This window comes from Octodon degus, unplaced genomic scaffold (genome assembly GCF_000260255.1).
Source record: "Octodon degus isolate 3935 unplaced genomic scaffold, OctDeg1.0 scaffold00011, whole genome shotgun sequence".
Lineage (NCBI taxonomy): Eukaryota > Metazoa > Chordata > Mammalia > Rodentia > Octodontidae > Octodon > Octodon degus.
In genome coordinates this window covers 15,913,310-15,940,269 of record NW_004524587.1, presented here as the reverse complement: position 1 = coordinate 15,940,269, position 26,960 = coordinate 15,913,310, and the positions used below count along the sequence as shown (strand labels likewise).

Genomic DNA, 26,960 nt, shown 5'->3' with positions numbered 1-26,960 from the left:
AGCAGTCTGGATTCGTGTTTATTGAAGCCAGTAATTAGAGACATCTTTTTTTTCCACTGCTAGAAAGCAAGGAGCCACATGACTGCATACTGCACCCGGAGAGAGCCACACCCTGGACTAAGGCTGGTTGGGGATAATCTGCAGTCCTAACATTAAATTAAAAACACCAATGAACTTAGCATAGAGATGACAGTGAACATTCACTTACAGCATCAGCATTGTTAAGGTCATGATGTACAGAACAGTCACTTTCAAATTCGTTAAATAAAACCCAGCTATTTCTTCAGTTTAAATTCTGATTTTAAAATGCCAATCCCCAAAAAAGAAAGTGCAAACAAAATAATCTAGCAGCATAACTGTTGCATTTTTAGGAAAGACCAATCCATGGCCTTTATCTGGGCCATATCTTCTAGGTTGGGTTTATTTTTCCATTTTAAAGAAACAGCAGACATAACCACTGCAATGTATATAAATTAACAGCCTACCATACAAGTATATTGAGCAAATAAAATGAATTTTACTTTAAAAAGTAAAGGCTGCTTTTTATTTGGCCTTTGGTTCTAATGCCTGAAAACCCTAAAATAATAAAGATCATCTACCTCCCACTTCCCCCAAAAGAACCCTGAAGCTTCCCAAAGTTGGAAGACTTTGGCAACCACTGAGGACATGACACTATGCATCAGTTTCTTCTGATACTAGAAGCGTCCACTTGTCATGAGACTAAAAGTGGTCTCCAAGAAACCTTCCTCCCCAAGACCGGCATCTTAACATTTTGTCGGTTCTAGTACACTTTACAATGACCCAAAAAGTGCTTATCAGTTCAAATGATATAAATTTAAACTTTGTATTAGACTTTAAAATCATAGTGTTTCCCCCTTAAACATGTGCCTTTCCAAAAACTCCTTCTTATTTCTGTGATCACTCATTATGCCCCCAGCTGCTGCAGGGAGATTAAGTGACCCCACCTTTTGTGTGGTCATAAACTGTTTGGCATCTACTGGTCACCACAAAACTATTACTCTATAGTCAGTTTACTGTCATCACCTAGACAACCTGGTAATTGGAAGCCACAATACATTATAAAAAATAAAAATTAAAAAAAAAATCTGAATGAAAAACAGGGGAAAAAATAGTATTTCTCTTTCACCAATAAAACTGGCACAATAAAACATCCTTTTTTGTCAGAAAGGCAAGTAAATACACAACTTTCTCATTAACAGTGTTCAGACCTTTACAAAAGCAATTCAAGACAGTCTGAAGAGTTTTGTTATATAACACAGGATATAAATTATGCCCAGTATTATGTTAGTGGTCAGTTAAGTCTTATCCATAAAAATAACAACATTAGGGAAGTTAGGCAGAGACACAGTACAACAAACATTCATATAAAAAAGTAAACTCCACTTAAGTGAACTGTGGTTTTCCCTTGGCTTGAAAACAAATGTTTTATATATGAAATTCATATTAGTGTTTGCAATTAAATGCTGTGTCACATATAAAATTAAAAGTGCCATTTCAAACGTACAGAAATCATTCCCAGAATGGTGGTGTGACATGACAATGTAATTTGCCCAAAATGGGGAGACATCTGAAACTTTTCATTTCCATAAGGAAAGAAAAAAAAAAAAGCTACATTTTATGAAAAACACAAAATAAATGTTCCATTTTCAATATAAAACATCCATACTTATTTGTCCTCCATCTCATAGTACTGATCAGACCAGGGTACTCGGACAAGATCCTTTTATGTGAGTGGAACTCTGTGAAGGCTTCCACAGACTATAAGGCAGGGATTGGTGCAAGCTAATTAACCAGAGTACAAGGACACTGACAACCTCAAAACTTTCCATAACACATTGCATTATGGTAATATGAGAGGTTGACTACCCATTTTCTACTAGTAGGCTAGTCTGTGGTAGTAAAAACACAAACAAAACAAAAAACCCAAAAATTTAATTTAAAAAACAAAGCAGGAGCTACTTAGAAAACATAATTCAAAGTAAACTAATATTGTATCTGCTGACTTTGAACACAGCCCACAATACACATGCATGGGACCCAGATCTCCTTGGGCACATGGCCTGCACTAAGCATGTGAGTCCTGGGCAGCTGCCATCCTCCCCACCCTGTCGGCCCCACCTGACTCAGGCACCCCATATGTAACACATCTTCCACTAAGTTAAAAAGATGCCTTTAGGACAAGTCTAATTCCCATTTTGCTTAGTTTTTAGCTTGGAAATGCTAGTTTTAAGTCTTAAACAATGATTATCTGACTCTACTGAGCACAGTATTTACTAACACTGCTTATGTCCTTCTTCCACCTCCCTCAACACTCAGCTTCCCCATTATCACTTTTCTCATGCCTCTTTTCAGTCTTTCTTTCCTAGACTTTCTGCTATGTAATCTGCTTCCCCAGAACAAGTAAATTTGCTAATACATAACTGCTCAGACTAACCACCATCTGATCAATGATTTTCTGGTCTTGTCTGCTCTGCCCTGATGGAAGGGGGGCTCCCTTTCTCTGTTCTACAAGCCTAGTTGTGCTGTTTCTACACAACAGGTACATGCCCGAGGAGTCCAAGGGTTATCCTTAATAAGGGGTCTGACACATAACCTTCCTAAATGCGCACTTCACACTTGGGACAAGCCAATGAAGTATTTTTTTAAAGTTCATCTCCCCTACCCCAAAAAACTGATAGCATGTGCCATATCAGAAAAATCCTGGTCTTAGCAGATCAATATACATAGTTATTTGGTCATTTGACATGTACATTTTAGGAGAATCAGGCTTCATTTTCTGTTGAAGAGTTTGTTACCATGGAGTCTGGTTTTCGAGTCATTCTATCCAGTTCCTCCTGAACATTTGACAACACAGTCTTTTGTCCTTAACAAAGGGGAAGAAAAAAGCAAAGCTGAATGTTAAAACAGAAAACATTTAAAATTATACAACTTCTGCAAGCATTTGTGGTGATATCTGTGATAATTGTAAGTAACCTTTCTTCCCCTAAGGATCAGAAGACAGACTTTAACTTAACTCTTCATTATTCCCAATGTCACAGGTCTAAGTTTCCCCAGTTACGTGGTTGCCCTTGGCGGGAGTGGAGGGGTGGAGGTGGGGGCGTGCCTTTGTTGCAAACAAAGGGGCCTTTTCAAAAACCACTCTGTTCCTTCAATCCTAACCCCTGTGCATTGTGCCATCTTGTTAGAGGTGGACACTGAAGTTTCAGTCATTTCTTTAAAAAAAAAAAAAAAAAAAAGTTACTACTTTAGGGCCAGGGAGATAGCTCAATAGAATAAGCACTTCCTTCACAAGCGCAAGGGCCTGAGTTCAATCCCCGGTTCCGAAAAAAATATAAAAAATAAAAAAATAAAGCAAAGTCATTTCTTTGTCCCAGACAAGTAATTAGGTTTTGTTCCTAATTACAACACTATAGTCCAGACTGACTTCCAAGATTAGCCTGGAAAAAACATGTTTCAGTAAGAAGACCAATGCCAGAAGTTCAGCTGGTCAGTCGTGCAGTTGGTGCTCATACTTTCCTATTGCTGAACACTAACTGGGATTTGCAGAATGATCCCTATCTCTGGTAAAAGAATAATATTAACCCACAGCCAGTATCACCAGATAAGACTGTCTCCTAACAGTCTGGAGGCCAGAATTCCCTAAGGACAGAACAATCCCCTAAGGGTCTCCTCTGCTGCAGAAATATCAGTCATGAAAACACCGTACTAAAATACCTTATAACCGAAGAAAAAAGTAAAAGAATCTTTTAAAATGTTCATTACTTCTTGTCTCCCATGAGTGAGACCCTGGGTCTGAGTCCCTGCATTATCAAATCAAATCAAATCTTTCAGCTCCTGAGAATATATGTAGTTCCCAAGGAACTTGGTTCTTTTGTTTCAGAGCTCTCCAAGACAGACTTGCAGCATACTGCCCCATATCAAGTGGATGGGCCATTAGAGGAAGAGTTAAGGACAACCTCAGGGAGACAGTAAGTGTTCAGTCACGTTTCAGCTCACAGTAAGACCAGATGGCAGTGGAATGAACAAAAAAATTTTTAAAGCATCATAAAAAACTAAAAGATCAAATAAAATGCCAATAATGTACTGAAATGTCCAATCTACAGCCCATCTTTTCTGTGGTCTCATTCTTTCAAATCAAGAGGCATTGTCTTGGATCACATATAAAATACATGTATATAAGCAATAAACCTAGCTTTTAAAAATATTTTTATTCATAACATTTAAAAACATAAGGGCAGGGCTGCAAAGACAGCCAACATTTTGGCCCTAGCCTTTCAAGGTCAGTGAGGACTCAGGACGTAGAAGAACCTATACTGTAACATTATGTGACTCAGTTGTGTCTCAAATTTTCTGATCAAGGAGATTATGGGGCCACAGAGCAATGTGATCAATGACGGACAGTGTGCCTAAGGAGAGTCACCTGGAGAGAAAACATTCTCTCAGGCTTTCACAGAGAGCAAATTGGTCAAGCAATGGCTGTGACTCATCCACATAGTTGACACTGACAAAGGATCTACAAACTGCAGTATAGGGTTTCAGGTTAAATCCTAAGGGGATGTGACTAACCTTATCAGATACATAAGTTAAATTTCTTATTATATATGTCTTGCTTTATTTTGGTCTTAATCATCCAGCAGAAAAGTATGAAAACAAAGTATAAAAAGTAAAGCCATATTAATATGCTGAGCTATAAAATCCTCAAGTCAACAACTTTGGACATTGCCAATCTTGTGGAAAATCCACTACTATTATGGACTACTGGACTATATTAGGAGATTCTACTGAATCCAAGCACCTACAATATTTAAATGACAATGGAATGCCCTTCTCTGACAAAACTAAAAAAGTGGGATAGAAATGAACGACGCTTTTCTATCTGTATACTCAAAATAGGATAGATATATAGCTCCATTCTCTTAATTCAATGAATAGAGGTTTGTTCTAATAGTGTTTGAGACAGGATATCATGTCTGAATCTTATATAATGAATAACCACTAACACAATATGCAATGTATTAATTACTGTAAATGTGCCAGTAATCGGTTGTGAAACTGTCTCATTGATATTTCTCAATAAATTAAAAGAAAAAAAATAAGGGCACTATAAAGGTGGCTTGTAAGGTGGACCCACCTGCTTGACTATAACATCTAGCAGAAACAACTACACCAAGTTCACAAGTAAAATTGAGGCTGTATCTCAGCTCACCCAACAGCTTCAACATTCATAAATCTGAATTTAATATTCACAATGGAAGCATTAAGTTGTGTCGCACTACTGGGGACACAACTGTGAACCGGGCAGCTGTGAACCACTGGTGGTACATGCACATCTGTCCCAACAGGCAGCATACTAGAGTCCCACTAGGTGGTACAAGCCACTGGCAACATGTTAAATGTAAGGAAAGCTGCATGGTAATGAAACACTCCCATCAAAAGTATGGATCCTGCTCAGTGTAAAGTACAGATCTATCTCTGTAGAAAACCGTTCAGAAAACTACTGAGAATCTGCAGGTGAGGTGAAGGCACACTCCTGTCTACCTTCCCATCCTTCCAGCACTGATCAGACACAAGGATCAGAAGCCTTAGAGGGGCCCTCCATACCTGACTTCTTAGCTGTGTTCTGCACACCACCAGCACCAGGACTTCCAGGAGAACCTGTTTTTTTACTCAAAAGACTATTGAAGAAACTGGCCAACACCCCTTCACTTGCTGCATTATCTAAGGAAACAGAAAAAAGATCTATTATACAAATTGTATGAATTTTAAAAAGTAGATCTCATGTCAGAATTAGATATCACCTTCCTAGAATACTGATCTCATTCATTTACTACATTCTTTACATATCATCACTGTTAAGGCTAATTATGTGTCAGCATAATTACTACGTGAAAATGTGTTTACATTTCCCATCTGTTTGAGGGTATAAAGATTAACTTGTGCTCCAGATTATCTCCAGGTCCTAAGGAGGTGTCCTGTGTTTTTCAGTTTCTTAAGCCTTCAGCACTCCCAGCCTGCTATGAACAGCTCATATCCTAAGTAGAAGATGTTCATCAAACATACAAGTATTAGGAATTTTGTTTCATGGTTTTATTGCAGCCAATATTCTTGGGTATCAAGCTACTGGGATAATAGCTGCCTGAACTAGTAATTCAGATTGACAAAAGCAGTAGAGTAGGAAAAAAAAAACCCCACAATTCAGAACAGTAATAAGATAATGAGGGCCAGGGTGATCGCTCGGTACAATAAGTGCTTTCCTGAGTTCAATCCCCGGTACCAAAAAAAAAAAAAAAAAAGTAGTAAGATAATGAGAAATAACACTAGAATTCAAAATATTTTAAAAATCAGAGCCTATTTTGCATTCCCGTCTGAAAGTATCTGTGGGGTCTAGATGAGGTCTTCTAAAATGCTAGATGGCTACACTACCAATTCTAACATAGGAACAGGGCCTAGTCTATGCCTCTATAACCCCAGCCTTTGGGAGAGAACAGGAAGAAAGCAGTCTATCTCATGGAGAAGCACAAGACTCAGTCTTCCTGGGTTCTACCTGAGACCCAGCCACCCCTGCAGGGCTCAGACCTAGGACTAAAGCGCTTTCCAGAGACAGGATACATACTTTTTAAAAAAAAAAAATTATTTATTTATTTGTGTGTGTGTGTGTGTGTGTGTGTGGCCAGCTCAGCCCACCAGGGGGCGGGGCTGGCTGGCACGTGGTGCTGGGAGATTGAACCGTGGTCCCTGTGTTTGCTAAGCTTGTTCTAAGTAGATGCTTTAGACCACTGAGCCATCTCACCAGCCCCCAGGATACATACTTTTGATGTTTGGGTCTGGCTTCTTTACTGATGTGCCTGGGGAGGCGCTGGGCACACTGGCTGGCCCTCCCCGGCCCTGGGTCCTTGGAGAGCCAGAGGGTCCTCTTGCAGGGGATTCCTAATTTCAAAAACAGTCTAGATGACATACAAGCTTGTAAACATAGTAATAGAAAATGCAAATTTCAAAAGAGAAGACCTGCTTCTGCAGGACATTCCCAGGCCAGGTTACAGAACTAGTTTAGTCCTGATCAGTCCCTTATTAGACCTCAGCTATTCCTAAGAGAAAATCTAACAAGGTAATGAAGCCAGTTCACTCTGATTCATGGTAGCTGTTTCACCAAACATTTCCTGAACATGTTCCTGGCTGTCAGCTTTTAGGGAGACCAAACTCTCTTTGAGAATATAAAAGCCCATACAAACCTAAGTTCTCACAAATAACAGTATAAACTCTAAACACACCCACCACATTTTGGGCCATGACTGCTTGGTGCAAGGTACTCACCGAGGCTCTTGTGGGCGTGGCCGGCTGCTTGGCAAGGAGTGACTGCAAAGACAGGGACAAACTGGCCATTAGCCAGGGCCTAAGAAGTGCACTGAGGCTTGGAGAAAACTTAACTGTTAGTACTCCACTAGAGGGTGCCATTAACAAATACTAAGTCAAAAGACATCTTACAGAGCAGTTTGGTACATGGTGAAAAAGTGATTCTGGTAACCATTTGAAGCTAAGAAAGCAAGCAAGGCACAGAAAATTGCAAGAGTTGGAAAAAGAAGTGTTGAAACCTTCTGGGACTTGCCTGTACTGTCAGAGAGACTCACAACATGTCTAACAACAATCTGGGTGAAAGATAAATGTTAAGACTGGGTTTATATTTTTACACTATCAGCTTAAGAAAGTTACTGCGTCACCTACAAAATGGGCATTACCTGTCTTTTGTGCACCAGGACATGGAGGATGTGAAATAAAGGAAGTGTGGCCAGGTCACTTGGTAAAACTTGGTAACTCAAGAAGTATGCCAGAAAACCTAACTTATCACAGAAAAGGCATTTAAAAAGATTCCTGTGATGGCAAACCTAGAGCTTTCAGTAATACCAAAGCACACTGTAGCACGTGTCCCATAGGTTCACCACCACTGTACTAGGCCTAGCGGAAGATCTACAAGGCAGTGGCAGACCAACATTCTAAGGCAGATGGTCCAAGACCTGCCAATCCTAAAAGAGAAAAGAGCTGGAAGTCCTCGTCTTAAACCCTGTAGCTTGGCCCACTATGAGACCCCACACGTAGGTAGCCCCTACCCTCCCAGTAAATTGCTACTGCATGCAAGAGAAAGCCTCTGGTCATATGTCAATATCATCTTACCTGCTGCTTCATTAGGAACACCTGCTCATCCTCTGCTGCCAACTCTTTGTCATGGACCAGCTGTAAAGCAACACATACATTTGTGGCCATAGGCCAATACCACTCCCAAGTGACTGCCAAAATTTAAGGTGCAAGAAGAACCTTGTGCTCAGGCTTCTATATGTGTCTGAAGGATCCTTCCTGAGACTGCAGTTAACCTTCTTCCAGTCTGGCACTGATCTTTTCCCATGGCAGGTAGCCAAATAGTATTTTTAAGTCTCACAGGTCCTAAACATCTCTGGATAAGAAGCTTCAGTAGCTCTCAGGAGAGCAAATATAACAATTGTAATCTAGAGATGGCAGCAGTACTGTTAGGACTTTAAAGGAAACGCCACCCAGCTCCATGTGGGCACACCATCATTTACACTGCACCCTGAGACCACCACATAACACAAGACTTCATTTAAAGACTACGAAAAGGCCCTTAGATTATTCACTTTTTTCAAAGTGATACAATATAAGATGTTTCTAAGTTCCTTCCTACCCCCATTTAAAAACACATCTGGATTCTTAAAGTGATTGATTTGGATACCTTTCGTACAGGAGGCTTCACAATAAAATCTTCATATGCATCTTCTGGTTTCACAGTTGTAAAATTTTCATGTAAAATAGCTATCTTCTTTTCATTGTCCCAGCCTGCAGGTCTAAAGGCAAAAAGAGACAGATATTGACTTTCTTTCCCTGAGATTGCTTGCAATACTCAGAGCACATTTTGAGTTAGAAAGGATTCCTGGGTGATATCCTTCCCTAAGATCTGGTCTACACCTGAATAAAGCCTGCAACTTTGGACATATACAGTATAACCCATAGTAGGATACTCCATCAGATCAGCAGAGCAAGCCCTGCTCATGACCCCACATCTAAGGATCCAATCTAAGAGCTGACTGATCACATGCTGCCCTGCAGACATGTTCAGCACCACTACACAATGCCAACAGTAGCACAATGGTGTCCTGGCTCAACATATGAGAATGCAGTGAGAAGCAGAGGACAGAGCCTAGGAGGAGACTGCTTCCCTGGGGCTTTGGTATGGAGGCTCCCTTCTTATGGGTTGTCTCTGAGAACTCTGATGGTTAGCTTATGGCCTGCTTCATTGAGTCTGCTAGTGTAGAAAGATATGCCCTCAAGCCAAGGGGGAAACAGAGCCTACATCCATCCTGGGGCCCAAACCACGAAGGTTCCTACAAAGGTGCTATGTAGCTTGACATCACAGGGCAAAATGAGACCTGGCTTCCACTAGGCTAAGCCACAGCCTATTATTCCCAGCCAACTTTCTTAAAGGTAGCAACTGAAGAGCATCACATATACCACACATTTGAACTCAAGAAGCTTTGAAAGATGGCAAGTATTATTCTCACAAGACTCTCATTCCGCCCCCAATTCCAGACCCACAGGTCTATAATCAAGGGGAACAGCCAAGTGCCCCAAACCGCCCCCAATTCCAGACCCACAGGTCTATAATCAAGGGGAACAGCCAAGTGCCCCAAATAGCCTTGCTAACTTTACCAGTCCCCATATAAGCAACTATTATCAGACCTAAAGGTACAAAGGATAGGGCAGGACTGAGACACTGCCAAGACCTGAATAGCCTTCAAAAGCCCAAAGATGCTTTTCTCTTCCATACTAGTCCCAAATCTAACCAGTCTTCCTGCTTCTCCAGATCAGGTGATTTGGGCACTGTTACAGTTTGTGTCTAGAAGCGTCCCCATCCCCACACCTCATGCAGTCATGGGGATTGCTTTCAAAGTTTTGACTGAATCATGGTCCAATGCTGGGATTATGGATGTAAGCGCTACACCCTCCCCCCGGGGTGGGGAGAGCAGGTAGCCTGCGTAAAATGTTAAGGGAGGGAAAGAGGTTTGCTTTGTTGCTCCTCCCTTTTGCGCTTGCTGCTTTTGACCCCACTACCATGAACTGTTGCCTTCTTCCATGTGCTACTCTGCCTTGGAGCCAGACAAATATGGACTATAACTTCCACAAATTGTGAACTAAATAAACCTTTCCTTCCTTAATTCTGAGCATCAGGAATTTTGTCTCAGCAATGAGAGAAGTAACCAAGACAGGCAAACACACTGTTCACTAAGCTTGTATCTTTGGCGGCTGATCACTTGGGATGCTTCTCCAAAAGGAGTTATGCTGTCCGCCAGCAGCCCAAAGGAAACTCTCTCCTCAAATGTGCAAGTAATCTGTTCAGTTCCTGGGACCACCTGGGGCTCCTACCTCCAGCTTCTCTGACTACATCCACCTCCTCTGTGTCTGTCTGGGATGCATGCCATCTCCCAGCATCACCCCTTCTGTTCTACCTGCCACACCTCCTCTGCTACCCCAGTGCTGCCCTTCTCTTCAGTTGTGTTTCTCTTTTCAACACCATACCAGGAACCACACCTCATTCATTTCTGTGTCCCCAGCAGGGGACCTGGGCAGCTAGGAGGTAATGAGTAACGCTTGCTAAATAGACAAATATAACTGTTAAGCTAAGAGGCTAGCTAAACCTGAACATCAATTTACTAATATGGTGCTCTCAGAGACTATGGCTTCATCATTTATTTATGTATCCAGCAATGTGATTCTCGAGGGAGAAAAAGAAACTCAGGGATACAGGTATCTCACTCTCTAGACAGCACAATCAATCCCTGTGGCTAGAAATAAATGCTGAAATTCTGGAAATAAAATAAGCACTCAGAACAGCCAGAACCATGTCACAGAGCCAAGGAAGATGTTTAGAGGAACTAGATGCTCTAATGGGAGACATTTAAAATCTCTGAAGTAAATAAAACAAACAAACAAACAAACAAACAACATAGTATCCCTTAAGTGAAATCCCCTATATTTCCAATTCTCTCCCCACCCAGTACTTCACTAGTTGACAATGAGTGTCAAAATGTTCAGCAACTTTCTTGCAGTGAATAAAGACAGCAGTCCTGAGAGCTCATCCCCCTCAGGCAGAATGCCTAATTCAGGGGGAGCAGAAAGGGAAGGTCTGAGGCTCAGTCCATACTTTCCTCACAGCAGCTAGCTGCATGAGACACAGACAGAAGGCATGGTGCTCGAAAGGGTAAACATTAAATGCTAAGTGTGCTATAAAAAGAAGGGGTGAAAAGCATCACCTCTCTAGAACTCACATAAAAACTGCATCCTTCTCCACAACTAAGGCAGGTGTGGTAAAGTGGAATCCATATGTTTTATGAACAATGTACTTATACAACAAGTCGAGGTTTTTCTCTTCTTTCACTGATGTGTAAATCAAGGCAGCTCCATCTAATCAATCTGCTAAGGAAAACCAATTCACTGAGGAAGGAGACAAAATTAATCCTACAGAAGCACAACTTTTTTTTTTTTTTTTTTTTTTGTGGAACCGGGGATTGAACTCAGGCCCTTGCCCTTGCCAGAGAAGCGCTTATTCTACTGAGCCATCTCCCTGGCCCCAGAAACGCAACTTTTTAAAGCACTGTGGACAATTTTCCCAGTTTTTGACAACTAGTATTATAATTTTAAAAACAAAAAAGGGAACAGTAGCGGATGAACCAAGTCAGAAGCATAAAGCACGCTAATACCAACAGACTGTGTAACTGACTTAACACATATATCCTGATCCTCTGGGCTTCCTCCAAAGAAGCAAAGTTAGTAGCTCTTGGGTGAGGTGGGAAAACATCCTCAGCATACCAAGGTTTAGAATTCTCTGTCAGTAGATACTTACTTATACATTAGCAAGTCTATCCTTTTTTTTTTTGGCGGAACCGTGGATTGAACTCAGGCCCTTGTGCTTGCCGGGGAAGCACTTATTCCACTGAGCCATCTCCCCGGCCCAAGTCTATCCTTAAGCACACATTTCGACAAGCCAGGCATGGAGGCACAAGATTAATTCTAGCACTAAGAAGGCTAAGACAAGAGGATGCTGCAAGGTCAAGGCCAGCCTGAACTGCACAGCAAGATCCTGTATCAAAAAGACCAAAAAAGGGCATAATTTCTAAGGATGGTCTCAAAGGAGGCAGCAATCCATTCATCACTCTGACTCTAGGGGCAGGGAGCTTTTGACTTTCCATAGAAAGACTACTGACACAGTAGCTCTTTCATGAGCAGCATAAAATACATGGGAAACACCAGCAGCAATTACAACATACTAGCACTGCTAATTATTCTTTTGTGAATAAAAGCAAAGTTTAAAAAGATTTCCAAGCATGATAAAAATAATTTGGCAATAAAATGATCTCATGTTAGCTTCTTCATGTATGCATGTGTGTGTAGGTTCTAGACACTGATTTTTTTGAGACAGGGTCTCACTAAGCCACTATGTTGCCCAGGTTAGTCTCAATCTTGCCATTCTCCTATCTCAGCCTCCCTGAGTAGTAGGATTACAGGAGGGCACCACCACACCAGACTTTAGCTTCTTTTTAACATAAAAGCATATCAATTGTACAGACTTAAAAATAAAAAATGACCAAAGATTGGCATAAGTTAAATAGCTTCAAATTCCAACACAGTAAAATATAAAATCAGTAACACAATATATACAGGCAGAAGACTACTCTTTTTTGAGGTAGGGTATCGCTGCACACTTCAGGCTGGTCTTGAGCTCACTTTGTAGCCCAGGCTGGTCTTGGACTCACAAGGATCCTCTTGCCTCAGCCTTCTGAGTTCTGGGATTACAGAAGTGCACCACCACGCCCAGCTGAGACTACTCGTGGGTTTAGGCATGGCCTTGAAGAGTCCAATTTGGAGGGAATCCCACACCCCCGGGCCTGGCAGAACACCCAAGGATACACTGGAGGCAGAACCTGCGCAGGTGGGACTGGATGAAGTCCAAGTGCTCGTCCCTGTAATCATGCTCTTTCTCCAGGATGCTCACCGCATCACACTGTAGGGAGACAAAAGAGTCAGCTCTCTAGCTGTGTACTTTTGGAAGTGGAAATATTTTTAAAGCTACCTTTTCTCTTATGTAAGAGACACACTTTATTTCTCTATAATTGAATTTCTATTTCCACCTCATCATTTTACTTTCTATCAGTTTAGACCAGATGACCTAGTTTATGTAGTCTTAAGAAAACTGCTTTGAGTTTACCCATATATTCAGTGCTTTCTGGAGACGAACCCAGAGCATACATGAATTGTCATCTTACCAGCAAAAATGTTAAGAGACAATATGTTCTATCCTGGCACATGTGATATATGTCAATGAATCCTGAATAAACCCAACTCTCTTTTTAGAAGAAATTCACCAAAACTTCTCAAACTTGCTTTCACACAGTGACTGTTCACTGGCCAAATCCAGCCAACAACTCCCTGGACGCACCTTTGTGCACACCACCAACACTGGGATCCCCAGGTTATGAGTCAGCACGTTGTCACCCAGAGGCAAGGCAACATTTTCTTCATCAGAGCCTGAGGTCAAAGGCCCTCTTCTCTGGGGGGAACCCTGACAACCTTCTTCAGGCTCGATATAGTCTTGAAACTCTTTCATGACTACAGACGAAAAAGAAAAAAATATTAAAAAATATTATACATACACCAAATAAAAATACACATTAACTTTAGAAGATGGAATAAAGCAGTAACAAGAAACAAAATAAGCAATTGTGTGACAAACAGAGTCACACTGGACGGCAGTATTAGGGATTGGGGGATTGCCTCAGTTACTCCTCTCTCAGTGCTGGAACAAATACCGGATACTCAAAATGAAGGAAGGAAAGGTTTATTTAGCTCACAGTTGCTGGAGGTTTCCGTCTATACTCAGCACAAGGACAGCAACCTTTCATGGAGGTGGCAAACAGCAGAGAGAAAGGGAGTGGCAGCAGCTCAGGCAGCTAGCCAGCCTCTCAGCCCTCCTTACTTTGTAATGCAAATTACCTGCCCCAGGGTAGGTGCAGCATCCACACCCACAATAATCAATCACAAACTCCAGAAGCTGCCCCGTGACTGCAGGAGGCTGGGGGGCGGGGGCAGGGGGGGACGACAACAAGACACAAACCGTAACAGGGATGGTGATGAAAAATGCCAATTCTGACATATTCAGTCTGAGCCTTATAAATTCAGAACAGCAAAAAATCCTCCAGACACCTTCAATTGGGTTTTTAAAAATTCTACAATTTCATTAGTTCCCAGTATGAAAACAACAAAACAAACATAAATCACTTCAAAAAACCAGCAGAAGCATGGCAAGCTCAAAGTCTCAAGGTCACAAGTTCAATTCCTGGTATTAAAAACAAACAAAATAGCAGCAGAATAGTTTAACTGTTACCTTCACATAGGTTACCATTAGTTATTGCTATGAGAAAACTTGTCAAAATCCTCATTAGAAATGTTTGCTGAAATACTGAACTCCACAAAAACACTTGATTTCACACAGCTGCAGTACAACAGCACTAAGTTTTTGAGGTTCTACCAGCCCAGCACCAGCTGCACACTTCCTCCTTGTCCCCACTCTTGGGAACTAAAGACTCACCTTTAGGGCCTGTCCCCACCTAGCACAATGAGGGTCAGCACCAAGGAATGTTTCTTGACACACATTCACTACTCTGACTAAGCAGACCTGCACCTGGATAGGGGTATTTTAAGATTTATATGTCAGGCCAGAAAATTAACCAGGCATAGTACCCACTCCAGAGGTTGAGACAGAAGAATCACTGCGAGTTTGAGACTGGTCTGGGGGCTACACAAGTGAGTGCATAGTGAGAGCCTGTCTCAAAAAAAGAAAGGAAAGAAGTTATGTCATGCCAGAGAAGCCAATAGGCAGCTAGCTCTTGTGTTCTTGTAAGTCAAGGAGGACTAAGGACCCTAAGATCCTCTTACCAACAACAAGCTCAACAAGTAAACGCAAAGAACAGCACTACAGAGGACTTAAAAAGATGCACTCTCCTTTGCACCCACAGAACAGTTCTCAAACATTTTAAAACCATGAGTGGGGGCCAGGGAGATGGCTCAGTAGAATAACCACTTCCCTGGCAAGTGCAAGGGCCTGAGTTCAATCCCCGGTTGCACAAAAAAAATGAAATAAAATAAAAATTAATGAGTGGTTATTTACAGAGATTTAGGTAATCAGAATACAAGGTGAAAGTATGCAAACTAGTATTAAGCAACCTGCTATTATTAGTTTTAATTAACAATAAAGATACTATTAAAAAAATGTCTTTAGGGGCCAGGGAGATGGCTCAGGAGAATAAGCGCTTGCCTGGCAAGTGCAAGGGCCTGAGTTCAATCACTGGTTCTACAAAAAAAAAAAAAAAATCAAGCTCTCAGATGCAGATGTGCTAATATTTCACCTCTAAACTCTTTAAGCTATGCATATGATATGACTATCAATATAAATAATCTACTCAAGTGATTTTTACTCCATTTTGGACAAAAACAAAATGCCTCGAGGTTGCTGTTGAAGGAAATTAAAAGAAAAAAGATTTTCCTGATTTTTTTTAAAAGCACATTAATAAAACTTCAAATCAATGAAAAATACAAAGCTTTACCTGGGTAAGATCTAACTATTCAAGATACAGAGGCACTTGGCTAAGGCTTCCTAGAAAGTGAGCAAGGCAGGTCCTGGGCAGGAGAAAGGTGAGCTAAGCTGCAGTAGAAAGGGAGGTGGGATGTGGCGGCTCAGGCAGCCTCCTCCAGGATCCTCTATTGCCTGTGGTGCTGCCCAAACTCTGCAGTATTCCACGAGTGCCAAGAAAAAGGTTCAGAAGCCCTAGATGAGACTAGTCACACTTTAAACAAATGACCTCAATTATGGTTCTACAGTAAACATAGGACATTTACATCTGTTTAGTTAACTCAGAATTTTAGAAAACTGGTTGAAAGACAGAGCAAATGTGCACAATATATAGATAAAGAAAACAGAAGATTTCTGGGTGTGGTGTCGCATGCCTGAAATCCTAGCACTTGGGAGGCTGAGACAGGAGTGGCCAAGTGGGCCACATAATAAATTCAAGTCAGCCTGAACTATACAGCAAGGCACTGTATGGAAAGAAAGAAAAGAAAAAAAGAAAGGCAGGTGGAGCCAATAGCTCAGCAGATTAAAGCACCTGCTTAGGCAGAGCAAGGTGACCAGCCTGGGGTTTGTGCGTTGAGACAGAGATGGAGACTGGGTGGTGTGGTTGCGTGTGCCTGTAATACCAGCTTTTGGGAGTATGAACACTGGCAGATCACTACGAGTTGGATCTAGTAGTGAGACCTGAACACCCTGTAGACCCTTCCCTCAAGATACAAAGACAAACAAACAAAAAAGAAAATATCACATGACTTTTCTTATATGAGAAAGCAAGTAAAAACGAAGAGCAAGATATTAGATCACAGGAAGCAAGGAGAGATGTTCTCAAAGAGGGAGGGGACCAAGATCAAAGGAGAGGGGGAGAAGGGAAATGGGACTAAAAAAGGAATTAAGGTGTGCTATTTATTTTTTTGTTTTTTCCATTCTCCAGACTGTCTTTTAATTAATTCAACTTGCTAATGTTAAAGCTGATAGGTTTTGGGGAGGGCACAATTTTATGATACGAAAGATAAAAGCAGCCTTTATGTATTCCAAAGACATGGAGAGGATCGAAGGCAACTGGATCAGGTAGATCCTCTGGGCTGAGACAAAGAAAGCTGGGATTTTACATATTTTTGCCAGGGGTGGAGTTTGACGGGGATATTCAGAAACATCTGAGGAGCTGACTGGGGTCTTCCAAGGTGGTGGGAAAGGTGAATGGAAACTGCACGCCGGGCTGAGTTGGAGAAGAAGGGGCAAGTGGTCTCTGGGAAGATGAGCTGTTGTTCTAAGGGTTTCAGCTGTATTAGATGACCACCATAATAGTTCAGCAATTCACACCAGGGCCAGAACCTATCAAAAGCCATGGAAAAAAGAGGTCTTTCCAAGGAGTCTTATTATGTATGTATATATTTAGATACAAGGCAATCAAGTTCAATTTAAGATTATCTCGAAACATAGCACCCAAACATCACAACCCCCCAGAACACAATATAAAATAGTCATCCTAAGGAATATAAATATTTAGTATATACAAAAGTAAAATTACATAATAAAACATATTTTAAGTTAGCAAAAACTTGCGAAAGATTATTGCACAATTTATCAGTTTCTCTTAATAAAAGACAGTACTATTGTAAACCTCTAAATTCAGTACAAACTTATTTTCCCATACTAAAGTTCTAGTATTATAATTAGTATGTGTCTTGTAAGTAATACAATGTTCTCTAAGCTAACTCAGTAACAAAGGGTTTATTAATTATAAATATGAGCTATGTATATGTACCAACTTCCCACAAGGTATGTAAACATTAAACATATATACTAATAAAGTAATATAAAGAAAAAAATGTTGAAATTGCTTTAAAAATACACTTATCATTGAAAACATTAAAAAACTGAGGACTGTGTAATTCTGGTAGTAAAATGTATATTTTCCTTAGGGGATACACGTGGGTAATGTTAACAATTTCTCTCTAGAAAGTAGAAGGCAAGCATTTCACAGCAAGGGCCACCAGCCCACCTGGATCTTCCTGCTAGGACTAGAGGAGAGTGAGTGTAAGAAAGAGGTCACAGGGCTGGGCAGATGGCTCAGTAGAATAAGTGCTTCCCTGGCAAGCGCAAGGGCCTGAGTTCAATCCCCAGTTCCGCCAAAAAAAAAAAAAAAAGAAAGAGGTCACAAAACACCTTTGCTGCTGATGCTTGTCACCCTTCCCTCCTACCTCCCTGACCACATACTGCATCTAGTTGTGAGACGACCCCACAGGTCCACATAAGCAAGCAGGACTAACCTACACACAAGCATCACCTTCTATTGGCTCCTAGGAGTGCTTTTCCTCTGGCTTGATGGTTTGTGCAGTCAAGCAGCTGCCATACACAGTGGAACACTGGGAACCCTAACACTGAAACAGACTGGCTGGCCACAGCTTTCCAAAATTGGTAGATTAGAGAGTGGTTGGATTGGAAGCTTGGCTGGATAGGAGCCCTTCACTCATTCAGTACAATAGTTAAGTCCAATTAATTTGGGAAACAGTGTTTCCTCAGCATGAATACAGCCAACTATTTTATTGAAATGTCATCTAAAACCAGCACTAGCAAAGGCACTCCTTCAACATATAGCACAAAGGCATAGCCACCATTCCAAACATCTCAGACAAGGGATGGTGAAAGCAAGGGCCTTGGAAGGTTAACCAGAGTCAGGAAATATACACATGGTTCCAGCAATTGCTAGTTGCCATACAGTGTCCTTTCCTCTTCCTCCCCATAACAGGACAGAACTCTGATATCCACAATACATGGTCACGCAGAATAAAAACTACATTTCCCAGCTTCCTTTAATGATAACAGCATGTATTCTCCAGCTCTTCCTTTGCTCCTGGGCACATGGATATGAAATGCAGAGCTTCATTTGTTAGGAGGAAGAGAACCACACCCTAGAAATGACAAAAGCAGTAAGCACAGAAAAATCTGGATCCTTGAGCCTTTGGCTCTCCAATTTTGAACTACCTACTACATTTCATTTTCAGGCGAGACACACTTCAGTCTTATTTAGGGCAGCATTATCTCGAGTTTTGTGCTATATGCAAATGAGCCTAATCCTAAGTGACAGACATCAATGACTAAAGGCATAAAATAAATTCAGTGTCTCATGCCTTAAGCTCCAGAGAAATAGAGCCTGTCTATAGTTTTTCAGGGCCTAGAATAGGACCTTGTACTGAACGGACACCTTCTCTATATGGTCAGCCATCCCTGGCCTCTCTTTTTTTTTTTCTATTTTAACAAATCTTTACAATGTTATCACTCTAAGAAAACAGATTACAGAACTAAAAATCTCTAGTGCATTAATTTACTAGTGTGGATAAGAGGCTGTATATGTAATGGACAGAAAACAGCTATTCAGCCTCAGAACTATTCTGAGAAATTATCATTAGGGTCTCTATTTCAGAGAAAAAGAGCCATTATCTAGAAGGTCAGTGGTTGAAGACAGATGAGCTGAGCTGCATAACAATCAGGACAGCACACATGTGGGAGAACTCTGCATCACACTGGCAGCAAATCAAAGAATAAGATATTCAACTCCCTGATTTAACTAATGTGGAACAGGGGCAAGATGAAGTGTGGGACAGGAAGACATACAGCATTAAACATAATCTGAAAAGCACATCAAAACTGCTGAACCCTTCTGCTAGGAGGCATGAAGTTCTTGTGTCAAGTTTTACAGCCCTCATCAACTCACTAAAAGGAATGATGTCATCCGTGGAACTAAGCCAGGCTGGGCCAAGCCTGTCCTGCCCAAGACTGCTGCTGCTGCTGCAGCCACAGCTCAGGCCTGGGCCCTCCCTTTCCCTGGCAAGAAGACAGAAGCTGATGTAACTGAACAGAAGCAAGGGACAGGAAAAACAAGCTTCTGAACCACGTTGGGGTGGAGGGGACACACAAACAAACTTCCTTTGGTATGAAAGTTCTTTGTTCTCAAAAGAACTTAGATATCCTTAGTCTTAAAATCACTTTTCACTTTAATGATACCCAAAAATAACATTCCTATTACTACACAAAATCATGTTTGTTATATTCCAAAAATTTTACCTGTTTTAGGACTCTCACTAAACCTGCTAACAAGCGAGTACACAGAACCTTCAGAGAGTCCCAAAGGTGGGATTCAATCCGTGGAGACCACAACAAACCCACCACACCCTGACGCTAAGTCAGCAGACAGAATGGCAGAAAATCCTGGAAAGCTACAGAATTGATCACATTTTGGAAGTAGGCAAAAAACTGTATTAAAATAGAACTGACAAAAAGACCTAACAGAACTGACAATGAGGACTACTGATCCACTGTCTTCAACTGTAACATGTAAGGCAGAGTGCTCTGAATACTTTTTCAAAGTATTCTTCATAACTACATTTGTAACAGCAAGTCTGAAGTTAATGGTGCAAAACAAAATGCAACTTCACTGAAGTCTCTTGACTAAAACAGAAGGTGGTTCCGACTACCCACTATCTAGTGAGCTTTCCAATTTAAAAAATCGTGCTTACATTTCCGTTCCAGCTCTCTCATTTCTTCTGGTGGAATTTTCATTTTATCAATGTGCTCACGTAAGACACTTGCCCACTTCTGTAGAGATTCCATTACAGTCCAAGGCCTAGACATGTCCGCAACAAAAATGACCAGGGTCTCTGGCAAGGATTCAGCAGAAACTGCAAACTTCAGCAGGCCTTTGTGGTAGAGGTCTCCATCCAGAATCCACACATTGCAGCGTGTATGATCTAAGAAATAAAGTTAACTCATGACTGGACAATTACATCAGCACAGCTATCTGAAAAGTAGTGTTACAAAGATGAATTCCACACAGAATGAAGAAAGAAATCCTAACTGAAAAGAGTCCAATGTTCAAGAACAGTAATTCTAGGTCCTAATGCCTCATTAATTGTCTGCATTTTAAAATGTTTAAACTACCATAAGTGTCATGTCACTGGACATGGTGGCACACACCTATAAACACAGCACTCAAGAAGGCTGAGGCAGGAGGATGACCATGAGTTGAGGCCAGCCTAGGGTACACAACAAGCTGAAGGAAAGCCTTGTAGATAGCAAGTATCTACAAGTGAAAATAAATTTCAGCAATGTCTAAAGGTTAAGGAAAAGGTTTTCAATAAAAACTTAAATGCTGATGTTCACTAGTCTACTGTGCCATTATCTTAACAATCTATTATCCTAAGGTATCAGCAATCTGTGGGGTGGGTAGCAATTCCTAAGAGCCTGTGGTTAAACAAGCCATTCTTGTGTTAGCCACAGTACACAGGGCACATACCAGAGGGTGCCAGAGAGACAGGCCTTTTGGGTTTAAATGCCAAGATAAAATCATTACTTATATAAGTTGAGGGCTCAGTAGAATAAGCACTTTCCTGGCAAGTGCAAGGGCCTGAGTTCAATCCCCGGTTGCAGGGGAAAGAAAAAAAAAAATTATATAAGTTGAGATATGAATTGCTGGATACTTGATGATACTAAGGAATTACAGTTCTTGTTATATAATAACATTACTCTACTTTTTAAAAACCATTACTCTTCAGACATACTTCATGGAAGTATTTACAGATGATATAATATCTGAAATTTTATTCAAAATAATCCCCCAGAGGATGAAATATAGCTGAAATAAAATTAAGCAAAACTAGTTAACTGCTCAAGGCAGGTGGTAAGTATACTGAGGGCCATATTAGTCTATTTTATACATTTTTGTTTTCTACAATAACATTTTAGAATAAATATATTTTAAAATGTCTTAAAGAATATGTTAAGTGCTGACATTTAATGAAGCATATGGTTCCAAAATTATAACTGGGTGAACAAACTGCAGAAGTCAATTCTCCAAACTGGTAATACAGTTTTAGAAAATTTTAAGAACTATTTTTTTAAAAAAAGAACCTTCAAGGGGAGAGGGCTCTGTGGAATAAGTGCTTCCCTGGCAAGCGCAAGGGTCTGAGTTCAATCCCCGGTTCTGCAAAAATAAATAAATAAATAAATAACCTTCAGAGATCATGAAATATTTAATTAACTTTTTTAGTTTTTTGTTTTTTTGAAATGTATCTAGCTTCAGTTTGGGTTTCTATGAAAGCCCTAAAAAATACTAGTCTGGACTGAGGGTGTCAGTGCTAGCATGTCCAAGCTTCTGGTTTTAACAGGATGAAAAAATAAGACAAAAACAATGCTCTGTACCTGAAATCTATGGGTTTCAATGCCTATTCATCAGCAGGCACGGTTCCTTTTTCCAGCTTCCCTTACCACTGCCTATCACATACAACTTTTGCATATGCTTGGAGACCACACATATCCCATACAGCATTAATTCCTCAACCCTGAAAGCAAAGGTACAAGTCAGACTTCTCCTTATAAGGGTGATTGCCTTTGAAATGTGTATTTATAACCCAGTCATGCCACACAATGAAAAGACACTAGGACTTAAAGATATATAATTAGCCACAGGTAAGGGCAACTTTTCTATTAAACAAGTACTCTCAAGTAGGTAACCTAAAAATTATCATATGACTGCAGAAACCAAAGTTTTTAAGGTGATCTTTTAGGAATGTAAAATAGAAGTCACCATCTACTTTACAACTCAAAGGTAAATAAATACAACTGATGTTGTACTTTGGCCTGAAACATGCTTCTGCTGCCTTGAAATAGAAGACACAGGGAGCACACATACTGCTTTGTCCTTTCAAAAGAAACAAGACAGCTGGACATAATGGCACTCAGGAGGCAGAGGTAGGAGGATGACCATTTTAAGGCCAGCTGGGGCTACACAGTGAGAACCTGTCTCAAAGCCCAAACAAAGACAAAAATAAAAACGAGACAAAATAGTACTGCAGTCATCATGTCTCCAGCATTCCGTCACACTCACACATACTCTCTTATTCTATCAACCTGAAAAATAGGCACCATCATCCATTCTACACATGAGAAATCTCAAGTGTAGGTGGTTAAATTAGTTACCTGAGGCTACACAACTGCTGACTACAGGAGTAGCATCTTGAACCAGATCCACCGGGCTCCAAAGCCCAAGTTCTTTCCACAATAACCATGGTGCCCTACAAAGATAGGAAGCAAAAGATACAGACATGCAAGGTCCTCTAGGCCTGACTCAGTGGCCCAAGTCTCAGCCCTATAAACATGGACTCCAATGGGCCTAAAGGGACACCTGATGCCTGTCTTTCTGACATAAGACAGAACCCTTGGCACTAGATCCACCTCCTGTTTCCTTTCAAGTCCTTCAGGGAATGTTCAGTAAGACAAAACAAGTCAAGGGAAGGGAGCAGACAAAAAAAAAAAAAAAAAAAAAAAAATCCCAGGAATTCTAAAATGACAATTAAATTGGCATTCACACAATGTAGACCTCCAAACTTCAACAAGAGACTCTCACTCATACTCTCTACTGAACAGCTTTTGGAGATGGGAGAATTACAGTGCTAGAAAGGACCTTGGTTCAACTTCCACTGTTTAGCAACGAGCAAGTGGGAGACAGGAAGTGAGAGGACTGGCTCCCCTTACATCATGAGTCTTACTGTTTAAATGGGTAAAGGCAAATATAATGAATATAATTTAGCTAATACATTTCACCTTTAGGCTACAATGATAATTTCTATACAAAAAACCCCAACCCTACCCAGGTACCACTAATTTATTTTGTACCCATTTAAAAAATCTACCTTTAATCCTGAAAGATTTTAAAGGCTATATTACAGAAACGTTTAAGCAAAAATTGCTACTTCATACAACTCTTAATTATGAAAGTTTCAAAATAATAACTAATCCGGTAAGAATGTTTACCATGTGCCTTTAATCACCCTAACTACTATGCAGATAGAAACTATTACCAACTACATTTTTGTTTGCTTGCCATCCTGGGGATTGAACCCAGAGCCTTCCACTGAGCTATATCCCCAGATCTTTTTTTATTTTGAGACAGGGTCTTGCTAAACTGCCCAGACTGGGTTCAAATGTAATGATCTTTCCACCTTACCTTTTCAGAGTGGTAGGATTACAGCCACAGACCTCCATGCCCAGCTACTATCCAAATTGAAAGCAAATGAAGGAGAGCATTATTATCCCTGAACCTCTCTGTACCTCTAGGATTTAGCATTCTAAATAGTCATTAAAAAAGTCAAAATTATCAATATGAATGTAAATGAACTTTATTCTCCAGTGGAACCAGGCAGAGTAACAGTGGTGCTAGATCAGTCTGCCAAGCATTCAACATTTCTGTTGCAGAAAACTCCGAAGTTTAAAAAAAATGTTTCTTGCTACCTTTATGTGCCTGTCAAACTTTAAGGATTTCCTTTATATGTAGACATGAGCTCCTAACAGTCCTACTCCTCATTTTTGCTAACATGCTCTGTAAAAAAAGTGGATAGAATCTTGAAAACAGGGCTGGAGATAGCTCAGCAGTCTGAATGCCTGCCTGGCAAACACACGGTTCCAAGTTCGATCCCTGGTACTGCATGTCATGCTGGCTCTGAAAACCAGGTGTGATAGTGCACACCTGTAATTCCAGCACTGAGGAGGCTGAGGCAGGAAGATCATTACAAGTCTGAGATGCACAGAGAGACCCTGTACCAAAAGAATAAACATTAAAAAAAAAAAAAAAATCTTGCAAATGGTCCACAGTTCCTCTATGCTCAAATAATTCTTCATGCGCCAAAAAGAAAGCTGAGAATACCTAGATACATTTAGGAGGCATTGTCCTGCATGTGCCCTTTTCCATAGATCAGTGCTTCACTTACCATCTCGGTCCTCGTCATGGACGCTGAGGTAGAGATATTCTAGGCCTCTTCCTTTTTTGCCATGCTCTGCACCTTGTAGTTTAGTCATGAGTGTTGTTTTACCAGAACCATCTTCACCTACAAATGAAATTTTCAAGACAAAGACAAAGATGGCAAGTCATGACATTCATGTGACAAGGAACAACTAAGAATTTCACGCAATGCCACTGCTGAGATATCATCTACTTTCACAAACAAAGCAGACTTTGCTCCAAGAGTCACCAGAGAGGGGACAGGGTAAACACTACAAATTCCAACATAAAAAATGACATCCTAGTGCAGTTTCTCTTATTTCACAAAGGAAGGAGAAAGGCAAGCCAATGGGTCTTATCTACCATCTCTAACATATGCATTTGGAGAAGTCAAAGGTGGGGTTAGTTTCTCACAAAATAAACTTTCATCACAAGAAATTAAAATTTCAGAACAGGATTAATCACCAAGTCTAGACACTCTGAATTTAAAAAACAAAAACAAATACGAAAAAACCCCCAACTGATTATATCTTCGAAAGCACGAAGGACAGAAGTTATTTATATTTGATTTCAGTACACCTCCTTCATAAGCATTCTGAAGGTTGGGAAACTAAGGAATATAATTATAATCCTAAGCAAACTCCAAAGCACAATCTCAGTTAATTACTAAGTGCTTATCTCCCTCTGACCAACGAATAACACCCCCCACAAAAGAAAATCCTCCAAACATCAAGTAGAACTATCACCAACAAAGATCACTAGACATTTTTGAGACTTAATAGTATAGAATTACAGTCATGAGTTAAAAGGTAAATCACAAAGATGCCCCACCCTCCGACCAGGCCATACTTTTTTTCAGGCTCTCTAGTCCATATGGACCATGTAAGCCTGACTTCAATACCAGTTCATTCTGTGCCACCTGTAACTCTACAAAGTTACTAATTCTTCATTTTTTAAAGCTCTCTAAGGTCCACTATAACCTACCACCAGTCTGAAAGCTATCTGATCCCTTCAGAAAAGAGTAGGAAAACCACCGAAGTACTGATTCCCATAAAGCCCGGTGATGGAGATAAAAGGTCTGTGAAAATCTGGAGCCTTCAGGAAAGACCATGAACTCTTCAAAATCTGCCCTCAATGTTCCTTAGTGAGCACCTACCACAAGAGGCTTCTTAGTGAGCATCTACCACAAGAGGCTTCTAACAGTGTCCAAGCAGCACAGATCTGATCAACTCTGTGTGCTCCTGCCTACTGACACTCTTCAAAACACCCAATCCCCAAATTTCCCTTTCAGGGCACAAAGCAATGTGATGCTTCCACAACAATCTCCCCATGCCCAACGTGGTGTGATCCCCAATTCACATGTTATCTGCTTGAATGAGACTGTTGTTAAATGTCTAAGGGCTGTCTGTGCTGTCTCAGTGCCCTGCCCACAGGTCCTACTCCGCGAATGGGTCTATTGTATGCATACGCTCAGAGCTCCTCACTTGTATGAAGAAACCGAGGCCGCAGAGGATAAGGGACATGACTGATGAAATTCAGCATGCAGGGCAGAAATAATAAAGTTCTCGGCGCTGACTCCCAGGCCAGTCATCTGAAGCGTTAAGACATCCGAGCACTGTTCTAGAAGACCTATAAAAGCTCCCGTGGTCGAGCTCCGAGCCCAGGCCCTCTCCTTTACCTGTCCTCTGCACCCAGGCTTCTCATCTACTCCCTCCTTTCTCCGCATGATGAACTTCGTGAAAGAAGGCCAGGGGCACAAGGAGTCAATCGTGATGTCGCGCCCAGGTGACCGAAGGAAGAAGCTGCTGACCACCCCGGACAGCACCACTGGGCTCTCCAAAAGGGGAAGCACCCCACCGTCAGGCGGGGTGGGCTTGGCGACTCCCGGGGGTTCCGGCCAAGGCCTAGCACGTCCCAGCGCCGGCCGGCAGGGGACAGGTAGCAGCAGGGGAGAAGCGAAAGCCTGGGCCTGTGTGAGGGGCGCCGCCTCGCCCACCCCAGCCCCCCAGGGAGCGCCCGCCGCTCACCGAAGACCAGGATGTTCTTGCCGGACGGCAGCTTAGACCTGGCGCGGGTGGACACTTCGCTCAGGATCGAAGACCTGCGGCAACAATGGCAAGGCGGTCAGCCCAGGCCCGCCCTGGCCCGGCCCTCCCCGGCTCGGCCCGCGGCCTCACCACAGGCTCTGGCCCTCCTCCTCTTCGTTGGTTAAGTCGCCGGCGGCAGCCACCGCGGGTCCATTGGGGCCCAGCAGCAGCTTCTTCTCTACCCCGACTGGCGCCATCTTGCCAACTGCAGCCACAAAGAGGGCCCTCCCCCGGGCCGGCCAAGGACCCGCGAGGACCCCGCCGGGCCACCCCCGCGCCTTGCCGCGACGTCTGCGCCACAAGGGCCACGCAGCCCGACGAGCCCTGTCGACCCCGCTGTGTCTGCGGGCTGCTACGGGTCACGAGGCCGCCGCAGTGGCCGGAAGCTGTAGGTCAG

General features: G+C 41.7%; 1 protein-coding gene across 2 annotated transcripts; it reads right to left on the bottom strand.

Moving 5' to 3' along the window:
* Positions 1 to 26,960, bottom strand: Dync1li2 (dynein cytoplasmic 1 light intermediate chain 2). Of its 2 annotated transcripts, XM_004625909.3 has the most exons (13): positions 26,654 to 26,959; positions 26,504 to 26,577; positions 24,466 to 24,582; positions 20,221 to 20,451; positions 13,517 to 13,686; positions 12,988 to 13,081; positions 11,349 to 11,484; positions 8,759 to 8,870; positions 8,188 to 8,247; positions 7,333 to 7,374; positions 6,831 to 6,948; positions 5,623 to 5,739; positions 1 to 2,884 (listed from the first exon to the last, which is right to left on the bottom strand). In XM_004625909.3, exons 1-13 carry the CDS (start codon positions 26,758 to 26,760, stop codon positions 2,784 to 2,786), a joined length of 1,479 nt encoding a protein of 492 aa, XP_004625966.1. In that variant the 5' UTR covers positions 26,761 to 26,959; the 3' UTR covers positions 1 to 2,783. The 2 variants fall into 2 exon arrangements, with proteins under 2 accessions (XP_004625966.1, XP_023565030.1); XM_023709262.1 differs by lacking the exon at positions 11,349 to 11,484 and having other exon boundaries at positions 13,002 to 13,081; positions 26,654 to 26,960.

Coding starts and splice junctions, on each gene's coding strand:
- Dync1li2 (XM_004625909.3), bottom strand. CDS start 26,760: ATGGCGCCAGTCGGGGTAGAGAAGAAGCTGCTGCTGGGCCCCAATGGA. Junction 13,687..20,220: donor GAGAGAGCTGGAACGGAAAT/GTAAGCACGATT, acceptor TTTCGTCTGTAG/TCATGAAAGAGTTTCAAGAC. Junction 8,248..8,758: donor TGAAGCCTCCTGTACGAAAG/GTATCCAAATCA, acceptor GTTGCTTTACAG/CTGGTCCATGACAAAGAGTT.